The sequence below is a fragment of the Mastomys coucha genome, unplaced genomic scaffold (genome assembly GCF_008632895.1).
Source record: "Mastomys coucha isolate ucsf_1 unplaced genomic scaffold, UCSF_Mcou_1 pScaffold22, whole genome shotgun sequence".
In the NCBI taxonomy this organism is placed as follows: domain Eukaryota; kingdom Metazoa; phylum Chordata; class Mammalia; order Rodentia; family Muridae; genus Mastomys; species Mastomys coucha.
This window is the reverse complement of record NW_022196905.1, coordinates 47,312,687-47,327,862: the sequence shown is the minus strand read 5'-3', so window position 1 is coordinate 47,327,862 and position 15,176 is coordinate 47,312,687. Positions and strand designations below refer to the sequence as shown.

The following is a 15,176-nucleotide window of genomic DNA, read 5'->3' as shown; positions in this document are numbered from 1 at the left end:
AGTGTGTTACTTACAAGGGTGTCTCTGGAAGATCTGATGCAAATCTGACATCCCAGCTAACTTAAATCTAACCTTGAGCAAACTCCCTATCAGTCCCCAGAAAGTCTCCTCTCTAAAACAGGTATTCCAGTGTAGAATTTGTTGAAGTAACACTGTTTACAAGTGGTCATTAATGTGACTTACCCCGCCAAGTTCTTCCCTCGATGTACTAGAGTGTGACAGGCATCAAGCACACTAGGGAAGCGTTCTACTACTGAGTTGCATCCCTACCCTTCCCCCCCACTCCTGCTTCTCTACTTGTCCGTTTGGCCCAAGATCACACAACATCTTAAAGTACGAGAGACATCAACCAGGATTTAAAATGCAGGAAACAAATGGCATCAGGAGGCAGATAATTTATTTAGACTGCTAAATGTCTATCTGGAGGCAAGAGTCTTCAGAAAAAATTATGGTTAAATGAGACCCTACAGGCGCTGCCTATATGAGACCCTGTGGACTGACTGTTCTCTGGTGAGACAACACCATCAAACAGGATATCTGCAAGCCAGAAAGACACCTCACCAGAATCCATTGTGCTGGCTCTTTGAGCTTGGAGTTTTCACTTCCAGAGCTGTGAGAACCACTCTCCAACACTGCTAATCAGTCGATGTCGTGGCTGTCTGTGTCACTCATAATCTGCCACGGTAGCAGCATTCTTGTAGTTTCTGGGGGTGATTGGACCTTAGCTGAGCTCTGGGCCTAACATTATAGAACATTTAACGATCCTAGTCTTATCCTAACCAAGTCTAACTAGAAGATAAATCTTAATTAATACCCGGAAGTAATATTACACTTGGCAGAAGGGTCAGGTGTTCAAGCCTATCCTCAACTACACAGTACACTTAAGACTAGTCCAGGCTACATGAGACTCCCAAACAAAATACATCAAGAGGGGAAAAAACTGATACCCACACTTCTAGGTAAATACATGCTCCCCCAACCCCACGTCCTTTTGCTGAAGCTCTTCCCAAGACCCACACCACTTGTTTGGACTCCATCAGCCACCAGCACACTCACAACTCATGAACTGGCACTGCTCTCTCAGGACAATAAATCCCAACAGTAGCCAGAGCCAATTGTCCTCAAAGCTCCAATTATTTCCCCAAACTTCACCATGTCTCTGAAACAATACATACTATGTTGAGAATTTGTAAGAGGAGAAAACAGCTCAAGAGGGCACTGTAACAACAACCTGGTCACCCTCTGGTCCAGTACTGCTAGAAAAGATGCCTGGGTACATAGCGGGCGGTAAACACGGGCCAAGGTCACTGAGCCAGGAAGATACCAATGCTGTGCCTGCCTTCCACTCATACTTGCAGATGTTCACGGAGCATCAGATTTTATTTGTCACTTCCCCAAAGTCAACAATAATTCTAACAGCTGCACGATAACCTATTTGCATTTAGTATATGCACATTACTTATAGAATCTTTTCATGTTTTAAGGCTCAGCTGGTTAAGAAACCAAGGTCTGGCATGTTTCCTATATCCACAGACATAGCAGCACCTTAGTCTGGATTGAGGACGTCTATTTCAGGAATATCAGTGATCCTGCCCTCTAGCCCAAGAGTCCTGCGTGCTGCAGCATAATCCAGCAGGGTCCCTGGGGCTCTTTCTCACAGCTCTCTTGACTCTGTCCTAGTTGCTAGCCGGGCTGGGGCAAGCCAGCCACCTTGTGGACATTTTTATGTTAACAGTGCGCTCTCTCTCTCTCTCTCTCTCTCTCTCTCTCTCTCTCTCTCTCTCTCTGCTATACTAAACTTGTTTTTAAGGAACTCTTTTGTGGTGGACATTTATATGGTGTTTGTCCATTTGTTGAGCGTCCCCTCTGTGACACTCATGTCACTGTACATGGAAAGCAACATGGCTTGCCTTCTGCACTGTTGTAGCCACAGGCATAATGAATTAAGAGCAATCTTTGCTACGACAATCTTTGCTACGACAGCTTCAGAAAAGACTGCAAACTACTTTAGTACAATTCCTTACAGCTCTTTTTGGAAGTAAGGGGAACACTAAAGCTGAGATTTGAAACTGTATAATTTCTATCCTTTGTCTTAATATTACATGACGTATACTCACCCTATTTTGGGGGGCTGCTGTTACGTTTATTCTTTGGTATTCTAGACAAAAAAAGACAACCCTGTACTAGAAAAGTAAGCCTTCACTAAAAAGCAGTCTCTGGTTTCATTGGGGTTGGCTAGAGAGATGTAGCCTTTTAGTAACAACTCCCAATCGTTAACACAGTAAAGAAAATCATTTTTAAAAATACTGAAAAGGAAACTAATTTAGCATAACTATTACTTCAATGTCATGTAAAACACAAGGCAAAATTCTAGTCCACAAACTGTACTATAGAATTTAATTTTATCTTTATGAAGTATCTGAAGTCAAAGGCGATGACACACACACACTGGGCACCCCCACAGAAGACACTCACAATGGCTGACACCTCCTTTTTATTTATTCCTAGAAACTGCCCGTATTGCAGAGTTTTCATGGATGAAATATGGAACTGAGCAGATTCCTTTTTCTACAAAATTATGGTATAAACTTGCTCAATTTTCTATCTTATTGCTAATAACCCTTACAGGTGCACAGTTTGTAAAGTAAACCCCTTAAGGACTGAACGCGTAGAGCATGCTGCAAGGTACAAGAAATAAGCTAAAACTGAGCTTTTTACATAAACCTACATCTGGACCGACACAGTACTGAACACTGGCAAACATTTATCACGACACAGAAAGAAATTAAAGAAATTACTAGAAGGCGATACAGCTCAGTCCTGAAAGGGTTAAGTAGAAACACTAAAATATTATGTTTCTGACCATCCATCCCAAGTAACAGTGCTTGAAAAATAAATCAAAGGTGACACAGAAAAATCACACATTTGTTCAGTACTCACCAGAAACACAGCTGCTTTGGAAAACAATGTCTGTTAACTTGGTTAATAATCAAATAACATTTTCTTTCAAAAAGGAATCTCTCCCCACAAAAAAGATTTTGATTAAATAAGTAGTGGATTAGTTATTAAAAATTGCATTGGAACTTCTCTGTGGTCACAGACCAGTTTCTCTAAAGTCAAAAGCAGTACTGGCACCCTGCCACACCTGGCACCCCAGGACCTGGAGGATAAGGCAGGAGCTTTCAAGAATGCCCTGAGGGGCTACATGGGTGAGACCCTTGTCTCATAAAAAAACAAACAAAAAGTCTTAGCAAATAAGCTTGAGGCAAATAAGCTTGATGGATTTGATCCCATCACCTCACAGAGAAGAAACAAAGCCGGCAGGGTTAAGATGGTGGCAGGAAGAGTGGCAGCCAGTTCTGCTATTTAACTGTATACAAGGACACTGCCACAGTTTAAGAGCAGTTCAAAACCCCTCTAGTGTTCGGCTCTGCAATTGTACAAAGGACATCCCACATTTTCAGGTTCTGGCCTGCCTTCCAATCTCTTGACAAATTCAAGGAGCTAAAATACATGGTGGGTCTCGGATTCTGCATTTAGACATGTTTTAAGAAGCTGTGTAGACCAACTCTAAACAGAATGGAAAAATACACCCACACACCGCAACTGAAGAATTCCTGGTTCTAAGAAGATAAGAGGATAAAGGACCAGCATCTGCGACAGCATCAACAGGGAGGGAACATTCCACAGTAACTGGGAACAAGACTCCTATACATCATATATTGAAATTGATTTACAAATCCACAAAAAGGACTTTTAATAAAAGCAGCTGACAAAAGAACTATCAATAACATGGTAAAACAGACATATCTGTTCACACTATTCTGTGGTAGGAGTCTGACATAGAACCATAGGAAAATGTCTTTATTGTTACATTCTTGAACTTTGTAAAAAATAAACAAACAGGAAAAAGACTTATAGTCTAATTGTTTCAATTCTTACTAAAATAAACAAAAGAACCGAAATGAGATATAAGCATTTTAAAAAGTCAAAGTTCATTTTAATAAAGCCATGAACTTGAAAACTTACTTTAAGCTACAAAGCTGGGTAAGGAATAGTTTGTTCTTCAAAAGCACCTCATCTGTTCTCAGTTAACGACTTAGCTCAATCCTAAACCTAGGACCTCAGAAAGCATAGGAGAGCACTGCAAACTGCTCAGGCTCTGAACAGATCGCAGGGTCCTGCTTCAATCGCAACTGAGAAGTGGTGCTTGGAAAGAAGCAGATCTGAAGGAAAACCAAGAACAGTTACTGCAGGGATAGGTAAGGCCACAGTGAGCTCTGCCCTGGACCACTGAGACAGCCTGGAGGGGTGAGGCAGGTGGGGAGGCGGGCTGCAGCTGATCTGAAGAGAATAGGCTAGAACAGCTGGTACAGCGCAGCCTGGGGTGGATAAGAAGGCTGTCACCACCACGTTTTACAGGTGGCCTTCCCCTTGACAAACCAAGGAGGAGGCTGTTTAAAGATGTTCAGAGTGGCACTTACAGTGGTACAGTCTACGAGACGAAAAAGCAGCAAAGCTGGAAAGCAATGGTCCTGACAGGGGAGTCTAAGGGTCTACGTGAAAACTTCAGAAGCTCAGAGAGCCAGAAAGACACCAGAAAATGCCATAGAAGCTACAGTCTGCATTCGTAAGGTTCTAGTGGCTCCTGTTTTAGGGGACAGTAAAAGCTTACCACAATCTAGAGGTAGTTTTTACTTAAGGAAGATGGCATCACTAGACTGTGTCCTTTTGACATCACATATGTGGTTCTTGTACTAAATGTAGCCCAATGAGTCTGCTGCAATTCCCAAGAAACTGAATGAGGCATTACCAAAGTGCAGGGATGGAAACAAAATAAAACTGGCAATATTAGCACACAGGCTGGCACACAAGCCTGAATGCAAGCAAAGCTTAACTAAAAAGGGGAAAAAAAAAAAAAACTGGACAGAACATTTCTACTGGGGGAAAATGAACAAAGGGGCAAAGAGGAAAATGGAAATATAAGTTACATTTGTATTTTTATAAACTTACAACTATCTGTCTCTAAGATACTGTCTTCTGGCTACTAAGTTCAGTATATTTAGTTATCATCTAATAAAAGCCATCTTATGGTCTTAAGTTTAAAATTATAATGATGTTCTGGCTAGGCTAAAAAAAAAAAAAAAAAAAAAAAAAAAAATACAATAAATCATCCTGCAGAGACTTTCCTCATTTTATCCTACGGGTACCATCTTGGTAGCAAATAATTCTCATGATATTTTTTGTCATTTGCCAACAAGGTGGGAAACACCCTGTTAATCACTGGGAACATTCCAAGTAAAGATAAAATGTTTAACTTACACATAATACAAGTTATGTACAAGATTTGGGGGAAGGGGAAACCTGAACAAATCCTGGAACACAGATGAACTGATGAACAGGCAGAGGCGCACAGCCTTCAAATGGCGGTGTTCAGTGCCATGAACTCAGAAACAACTAAATGGCCACACCAACCTCTGTTAGCATCTCTTAGATTACCACTATAAATACATTTCTTTAAAAAAGGGCAAACACAGAAATAGCTACCAACAGCATCTGAGAACAGACTAAGTTAACATACATTGCATGTACTGCAGGCAAGGCAGAGGCATTTTAAAGCTTTTGCAGACTTCATATAATCTTAAAAAAAATATGCAGGCCTTTACAAAATTTGACTTGCTGAAATCAAAATATAATTCCAACTTATGAAAAAGTCATAAGACTTCAGCTTAAAAAAAGTTCCAGCCTTAGAAGTGTTCGGTATTCAGACTGAACAAGCATGGTCAGGCTCGAACCTGAATGTACTTTAGAGCCAACCCTCAAAGGGTGGGGAGCGCAACCTGTTTGGTAACAAGGTGTACTACATACTGTGATATAAAAAAGGCATGGTGAAAATGTACCTTTTACTAAAGCTTATGCAAGTCCCTTGGTCCATAAATCTGTTAGGTTTGTGTCTTCTAGCTTGACCTGTGCTCCAGCCACATATCTATTTCCAGACCATTAAATCAAAACCAAACCAAAAACAACCAAAAAGGGGTGTGTGTGAGAGACAGCTGAAAACCTGAATTTCCAACAGCCTGTACATTTTGATGTCGTTCATCTTCCTGTGGCCTCTGCATTTCCCATCTGCACCTGCAGTTTTGAATAGATCACCTGGTATGAAAACGTTTCCCCAAGAAACCACAGGAGATTCTTCACTTTATCCTTGCCTTTTTCTGTCAACTTTTTGCCGCATTCAAGTCAGTTTAAGTCCCAGCAAAAAGACGGTAGTTAGGACACCACGGTTGCTGTGGACGACGTGACACTGGTAGAATTTGTGCTGGCATTTGTGTAATTCCCCTCGCTGTTTGTGTTTGACTCACTGGTGGGCACTTGGCTGGAGTTGGCTCTGAGAATTGCTCCTGCGGCGCTGCAGTGTGGCCTTGGCCCTGGTTCTGGGGTGTAGGTAAAGGTAAGGCTGGTGGAGTAAATGATTCCATCATTACGGACCAAAGTTACTGGAACCTGGACTGGCTGCCGGACCCATCTCCAGCCTTCTCGGAATGCAGAAATGTCTGGGACCACACAGAGCATGCTCTCTCCACATCTGAGGAGGAAACACACAACACTTAGAAGCATTTTCAAAGCAAACATAGTTCTGCAAGGACAATTTCAGGTGCCTACACCCTCCCAACCCCTGGGTGACAGAACAGGCTCTATTGGTACCTGTACATTGTTTCCGCTTCTACATCCCCAAACCACACTCGTAAATTTGGAGTAAAGTTTTGTCCTGTAAGTTCAAGCATTGCTACGTCCCCGCCGCCATTCAACTGCAATTTAGAGAAACCACATTAAGACAGCTTTTCACTCTTCACTGAAGAACACAGATTGGGTAATATACTTGCTTTCATTTTCATGAAGGTTGACAAGTTCAGATTTATAAAACATCTCTGTTAAATGACTACAGAGCTAGCTGAAACTACTTCAAGATAACATTCAAAGTGATTTAAGCTTCCTTCAATGTAAACATACTGCTTCTATTTTTATTTTCTATCAATAGTACACGTAATAAGAACCCAAATTATAACATTTACAAAAAGAAAGTAAGTTTATGGTAAGTTATAGCTAAGAACAACAATAAAGACTAAAGTCACCTTCCAACTAAACAATCTCACCTGAAGACTTTCTACGACAGGCACAGGAGTGACTGGGGCAAGGACAGGGCCCATTCCCTCATAGAAGGTATACTCTGCCTTATCTGTGCTAATGATTGTCCAGGAAGCTCCATCGTTTATCATTTCTTTATTTTGTTCTTTTGGACATGGAGTGGCCTTAAGAAAAACAAATGTCCATATATTGAGTTTTATAAATATCGCAACACAAGAGAATTTACCGAGTAACATTCACCTACTTGAGTTAACAAGGAGAGAACTTAGAACAGTCTGGGAATATCCTAATATGCTTAATTGCTACACAAATGCAAATGGCATGTTAATAAGAAGCCCACAGGCAGTAATTTTTGCTAGAACAGAAACACTTCAGTGATGTATTGTCACACCTCCCCGGCATCACTCACAGTGTAGCATTACTATACTTCATTGGCAGGTCAGTTCCTGTGATGTGAAATGCAAATGGACCCACTATGAAAGAGGACCACCAGAGACCTGGAAGTCTGTAGAACTAGACCCACCATGAAAGAGAATCACCAGAGACCTGGAAGTCTGCACAACTCATAGGAGCTCTGCCACTTCCAGGAGGAAACAATGGCTGAACCCGCAGCCCCACACCCCGACCTGGGATCAGGTCACCCACTAGTGTGGGATAGAGCCATGCCTCTCCAACAGCAGTTTATAAAGAGTTCAGCACGAACCCACAGCAATCCTATTATAGCATCATTCCACATCATAAAGCGGACACAAACACACACACACACACCCCACCCCCCAACACACCATTTTTGGAGGACTCACTGAATACCAGTGCTCCACTGTGTTCCAAGGCTCTCTGAATGCCAGGTTAAGAATCCTGGAACTTCCTGTAAACAGCTTCTCTAAGAATACTCTCATAGTCTTGAGTTCTTTGAGGCAGGATCATGGACATGCTTGAAGGCAGTGTGTTAAGAACCAACTAACCTAAGTTAACATATAAACCCAGCTTCCTGTATGTGGATATAATTAGTTTTTCAGTACATTTTCATGAGCCATTACCATTCTGCAATGCTGCGGACTGAATGGAGGGCCATGCAGGCATTCATCACTGAGCAGCAACACCTGTCCTATTTGTATAGTTTGGATTTCAGTGGTCATTTTATAACATACCTGAAATTGGATTATTCTTTCTTGAGAAAGGCACAAGTACATTCTTTCTGTATCCTTAAGGTAAAATGCACATTTGTGGAGTTGTGATACAGGGTCGTCTGCATCCAGTAATGCTGTCTGCTTATCAACTTTCCTGATTATCTGTAGTTCAACAATTTTAAAAAGTCAGTTATCCACATGCAGTCTTTATTTTGTATACTGTTACAGACCACAGTATATACTACATAACATTAGTCATTTATCCTATACCTACACATTAAGAAACATTTATAAACAATGTTAGAAATAAGTCTTTCTGTATCTTATAAACATGTATTACATGTATAAAAAGTATCAGAACATCCTTTCAAAGAATACATTTTAAAAAAATAGGGCAGGCAGTCATCTATTGTCTAGACTAGTATTTTTTTAAGAATTAATGCATACAAGAATTGTCTAAGTTCTTGACTAAAATGCCTTGCCCACCATGATTTGTTTGAGGCTTGATATTCTGTATTTCTAAAAAATTATTTAATGTTGTGAATACTGCTAATAAACAGAAGTATTTTGATTGGTAGGTTCTAATAATCTTTTCATTAATATATAAATTAAATACCATAGGAAAACATCCACATCAGACAACTATTGAGTGTGCTAGTCAGAGCAGAAATTATAATGGGATTAAATATTAACATATTTTAAGACTAACATGCTCATCAGAAAATGGGATCAGGGAAGTGGCAAAGCCCTTAAAAATGTTAATAGCTGAGAGATGAGCCTAGAGCGGGTTCTTTCAATATTCCACAACTTTTACAATCTAGACCAGTGGCTCTCAACTCCCAATTGTAATATTATTTTTGTTGCTACTTCATATGAATTTTGCTAGTTATGAACCGTAATACAAATATCTGACATGCAAGATAACTGGTGTTCAACCCTCCCAAAGGGGTTTCAACCAACAGAACCATTGTCCTATGACATTTTGTCCCAAAGTTTCCTTTGTAACTGCTTTCCAAGGCCACCAAGAACCTCCAAGGTAGGTGACCCTCAAGCATTTCTTCTCCGCAGTATTTCAGAACTCATGAAGGGCCTCACGTGGCTGTTCTTCTGGAACCACACCCGCTCTAACAAACCTTCACAGTGCCCTCCCATGTCACCCTACTCACATTTCCCTTATGATACTGAGTATCTATCTTAAGCTTACCTTATGAAAAGCACAAGTTTGAAATTTTTTTCCACTTAAGGGAAAAATAATGCCTTACAGAGTTTCACTACCTGATGAACAGAAGGCCCATCCTGTGCATTGTTCCTAAGGTAAGAAATACCAACGCTCCTACCTAATTTTAAACAAATATCTTATTCAAGTTACATAATAGAATGATTATTCTTGTATTTCCAGGCTAGTGAAAGCTTGGTCTTACATTCAGATATAGCTGGCAACATACAAATACAGTGTATTATCTGCACCATCATAAAGAAACAAATGACAAACACACAACCAAAAAAGAAACCCACACCAAATTCATTAAAATAGTATAGGAGACCGACATCAGTAACTCGCTTGTAACACAGAGCACTTCTGGACTGAGCCAATAGCTAATAGGAATTAGAAGGACATTGCATTTCCATACTAAAAACATAAAAACTGAGCTACATTTTCTACCTTTCCTTGATTGTTTTTATCTCATATTCATTAAAGCAGAGTCAAGTCTTACCAATCTTGGGAGTGCCATGCCAGTAACTGAGCACACAAGCTTGACAGTCTGTCCGTAATGGATGTAGCCATCTCTAACCGTGAACTCCTCTCCTTCTGACTCATCATCGTCCACTACAGTGGGTGTGAAAAACAGACCAAATGGGTATCCTTTAAGATTTAGTATATGCTTAAGAAAATAACAACTTGGCCGGGCAGTGGTGGCATATGCCTTTAATCCTAGTACTGAGTTCGAGGCCAGCCTGGTCTACAGAGTGAGTTCCAGGACAGCCAACGCTATAAAGAGAAACCCTGTCTCGAAAAAACCAAAAAGAAAATAACAACTTAATATATTCATATGTTTTTTATCCCAAGTAAGAGGATATATTATTTTCACACTAAAAATATCAAATGTACATTTTATACTTACAGAGATGAATGTAAAATGCTCCCCACTGTTGTGAACTAGCATGGAAATTTCCTCCTTCTACATGCAGGTATCTGGTACTAACAGTCTGGGATCGAAGTCGATTAAACAATGCCACCTTTGTTCCTGAGGCAATGCACACTGAAAAGACAGGAGGATTCTTATTTAAATGGACAGGGAAGGAGTTCACAAGGGGCTTTTGCTTGGCAAATTATAGTATTTTTTACAATAATGCGAATAACAAACAGATTCTGGGCTGGGCGGTGGTGGCACAGGCTTTTAATCCCAGCACTTGAGAGGCAGAGGCAGGCAGATTTCTTGAGTTTGAGGCCAGCCTGGTCTACAGAATGAGTTCCAGGACAGCCAGGGCTACAAAGAGAAACCCTGTCTCAAAAAAACAAAAACAAAAACAAAAAAACAACAAAAAAACCCCAAACAGATTCTGGTGACAAACATTTTAGCCTTCCACGATAAGGGATAGTTAGACAAACAAACAAACAAAAAACCAAGGACTATCTCTTTATAGTATTATCAAGATAATGACATAAAAATGGGTTTTAAATTTTTTTTACTAGTTTTATCTCATTTTAATTAATTTCATTTTAAGTTAGTTTAGGCTTTCCAAAACGCATAAGTTAAAAGAAAAATAATACAAAGAACTTTCTTGTAATCATCACCCAGCCTTCCCAGAAGTCAACATCACACTCAGACAGTGACACAGAACATTCAATGTAGTGATGATTAGATGGAAAACTAGCTTAAAAACAACACATGCTTAATGCTAGATACTTCATTAAAGTAACACTCAACCATTTAAATTATGTATACATAGATTCCTGTGATACTACTGAATGAAAAGGCCAACTATGAGACACTCTATACACTGCGGTCCTACTAAGCAACAGTGCAAGAGTGCCCCCATGTGCTATCATCCAATCCTGTGAAATATGTATAAAAAGGTCTCTAGGATATTTACCAAAGAAGACAGCCAGTGCCACTGCATTATGATTTTAGGGAATTCTACTATCTCTCAAGTGGCATAAAGTATTGTATTATATGAAAAGCAATACTTCTTTTATAATTTATGAGTAAAATTTTAAAATAAAGATGTACTTCAGATATGAAAAATATTATCTATGTAAAAAAAATCCTAAAAATGTAACAAGTTCTTTGCATTACAAACTATCAATACAAACAAAATCAAAGAACTTAAAATAAAATGAAAGAGCCTCCCATTCCATTTTTTATTATACACACATAGTAGTATTTTCATATGATGCAAAATGTCTGGGATTGCATCAAACATTTTTAAAAATAAGTACAAAGGCAAGCAGACTACAATGAAGAATAATAGCTTAGGATGAAATAAGACTGGTCTGAAATTAGGGTCACTACTCGAGTTAGGGTTTGCATTTACTGAGTAATCGTGTTTGCTTTTCCTCCTATAATATTAAATACACTTAAATAAAGACTGAGTGGAAATGCGTGTGTGTGTTTGTGCACATGAATGCCATAAAAGTACACAAATTTATCCAGTTGACTACAAAGGCTAAGAAATGACATTTTCTAATATCACAGGACACTATCAAATACTACTGATTTATATAACACAAATATTATTCTGTAAATCATAACATAATAACACAAATGTTATTCTACAAATTAGTAACCAATCAATCGTTTATCTAACCTGTCTGTTGGCTACATTAAATCAAGTAGTTGTATGTTGAAGTTATTCATTGATAAACCCTTTGTCTAAATATGTGGAAATTAGAAATAGAAGAAGTAGAAACTCAGTACTTTGTGTACTTTAATGAAGTCATAGTCACTAAACACTGGTTTACCAGTTGCTCAGGAGCCTTAAGAGTAAATTAAACAAACTGTTGAACTTAACTACAGTCTTAACATGACAAAAAGAAGGCATAACCAGATGTTCTATGATTTCTAACTAGTGAAATGCCCAGCTAATTTTAAAAGTCTTTAGTCACCAGGCCATGGAAAAACTAAGGCAGATAAACATGGGACCAGTCAAATCCCGAATATGGAAATTCCACCAGATTTAAAATAACCCCATTTCTTCAACTACTAACTGATATCAAAGGGGGTAGGGAGACAAGAACAGAAAAACTATCACAGATTAAACTTACAGGTTTTATTTAATTTTATGTTTGAACATGACAACTACAAATGGAACAAACCAGTACAGTGATTATAAAAGAGCCATTGCTGAGATAATATGATTAATCTACTCATGGAATAAATGTTAAATGACATTAAAGGGATATGATGCTTAAAAACCAAAAGCCAAGCACTAAGAGTCACTACTAGCCGGGTGGTGGTGGCGCATGCCTTTAACAGCAGCATTTAGGAGGCAGAGACAGGTGGATTTCTGAGTTCGAGGCCAGGACAGCCAGGGCTATGCAGAGAAACTCTGTCTCAAAAAGAGCCACTACTACAGAAATGAGTTGAAGGACAGGATGCTGACAACTGTCATGCACACAGTACAGTGGTTAGAAAGGGAAGGGGCACTGCTGGTGTCAGCGACCATAGAACAGAGCCATGAAACTGCTGTGGGAGGGGAGACAGCTGCATCAGGCTGCCCTCTTCCTTTTATATACATTTCAAATTTATTCAATGACAAATGTAAGAGAAGAAAGCCAGACAACCAAGTTCAAGTATGTTGAAATATAGACTCACTGGGCTGGAGAGATGGCTCAGTGGTTAAGAGCACTGACTGCTCTTCCAGAGGTCCTGAGCTCAATTCCCAGGGACCACATGGTGGCTCACAACCATCTGTAATGGGATCTGATGCCCTCTTCTGGTGTGTCTGTAGACAGCTATAATGTGTACTCATATACATAAAATAAATAATTGGGAAAAAAAAAAGAAATGTAGACTCACACAGACAGTACACAACCTTGATAGTTATCAATCTGCCAATGAAACAGGAGTTTCGGCCTTGGAGCCCTTTAGATATTCCGTTTAGTGGCTTACCTGGTTTCCCAGAGCACACTTTTTTAAGTGGGTATTTCTGTCATTCTGAAAAGATTGATGCTTTTGGAATCTTGAGCACTGTAGGACAGTTAGCATTACTGGCTCAAAGCATTGTCTTCCTACCTAGTCACTCTGACCAAAGGGACAAAAACCCCCTCCAGTTCCCCAAATGCCCCTGGAAACAGTAAGAAACCACTCTGAAGCAATCCTAATAAAGTAACTGAGATCTCAGAACACTATAATTGAGACTCAATCACTTCATTAGGCCAGACAATTCCCATTTATACTTACATTTAAAATACAGTAAGGCCAAAAACTAGTAGATAACAATGAATGGCTACTGACAGAACAACCCTTAAATTTCAAAATGCTTGTCTCATTCATGGAATGTGAGAACTGGGAACAAATAAGGGAACGAGAGCATACGTACAGTCAGCATTTTTCAGTGACTGCTTCTTTTTGGAAGGTTTGGAGATGACCTTTATCCGCTTGCTGAGGAACACACCGATGTCATCACTGTTGCCATAGAACATCTTTACAGACAACATGAAATGCTTTCTCTTGTCTGAATCAGATATGTACAATGTTTTGGCTGTACAGTAGTTCTGTAGAAGAAAAAACAAAGTGGTAAGAGCAGGAAACCCTTGATGGTTATGCACCCTGAGCTCAGAATGGTGTAGCTACATTTGATCGGACATGAATGATATCAACACTACTCTCTAAGATAAATCTTTAAGAAGTTTTCAAAACAAACAATGAGGAATGGAAAACAGGCTCATGAGAGGCCAGCCTCTTCCTAAGACAAATGTCAGCAACAGTAAATCACACTCAGCTTATGTGCCAAGATGGGGATATTTAGTCCAGAAAGTTGGACTTAAGTCTAGCATCTCCTAGTCCCTCCTGGAGATAGTGCTAAATCTGGACCTCAATGTTCAACTGTGGGAGCTAAACATCAACCATTAACAAAGCTGCCCTTAGGGTAGTTAGAAAACTTATATTTATTATTCCAGTTCCTCAACTTAATTTTTTTCCCCAGACAATCCAAGTCTACCTAGTACAGGAAGCAGAGGAAAAGCACAGTTGGGAGCACTGTCTAAGTCAACTCAAAAGAGCTACACAGAAAATAATCCAAGTATGTAGAGGCCAAGCTCTGCTGGCTGTGGGCAAGGCAGTACTTGAGGACTTGGTCTTCCCAAGTGTAACTGTGGGCAAGAATCCACAGGGATCGATGCACTGGCTTCTAAAAGTCTGGACAACGGGCAGCAGAACAAGCAACGCAGGCTGAGAGGCCCTTGCAGGTGTCTACAAGTCGCTTACCAGCAAAGGCATTAATCTGAATTCCTTGAGTTTTAGTTATATACAAAAATGACTACAACATTTACTTTAAAAAATTAAAATCCTGGGGTTACAGAAATGGCTTAGCGGTTAAGAGCACTGTCTACTCTTCCAGAGGCCCTGACCGGAGTTCAATCCCCAACACTCACATGATGGCTCACAACCAACATAATGTGATCTGATGCCGTCTTCTGGCATGCAGGTGTGCTACAGATAGAGCACTCATATACGTAAAATAAATAAATCTTTTAAAAAGAACTGCGATCCATATTTACTTTGTTTGTTTTATATAGTTTTACATTTCACAGAATCACCAATTAATGTTACAGCCAATTATTTGATTTTTGTAGTTAAAAAATGATGACTGCTGGATAGTGGTGGCACATGCCTTTAATCGCAGCACTTGGGAGGCAGAGGCAGGCGGATTTCTGAGTTTGAGGCCAGCCTGGTC

At 39.7% G+C, this 15,176-nt stretch overlaps 1 protein-coding gene across 1 annotated transcript in view; it reads right to left on the bottom strand.

Annotated features, from left to right (window-relative positions):
* Positions 1-2,477: 2,477 nt before the first annotated feature.
* Rbpj (recombination signal binding protein for immunoglobulin kappa J region) overlaps positions 2,478-15,176 on the bottom strand; it is a 69,188-nt gene continuing 56,489 nt past the window's right edge. The window contains 7 exon segments of the mRNA XM_031342292.1: positions 2,478-6,586; positions 6,706-6,809; positions 7,155-7,310; positions 8,298-8,438; positions 9,992-10,104; positions 10,400-10,537; positions 13,821-13,995. Coding sequence (XP_031198152.1) covers positions 6,271-6,586; positions 6,706-6,809; positions 7,155-7,310; positions 8,298-8,438; positions 9,992-10,104; positions 10,400-10,537; positions 13,821-13,995 — 1,143 coding nt within the window. The 3' untranslated portion in view covers positions 2,478-6,270.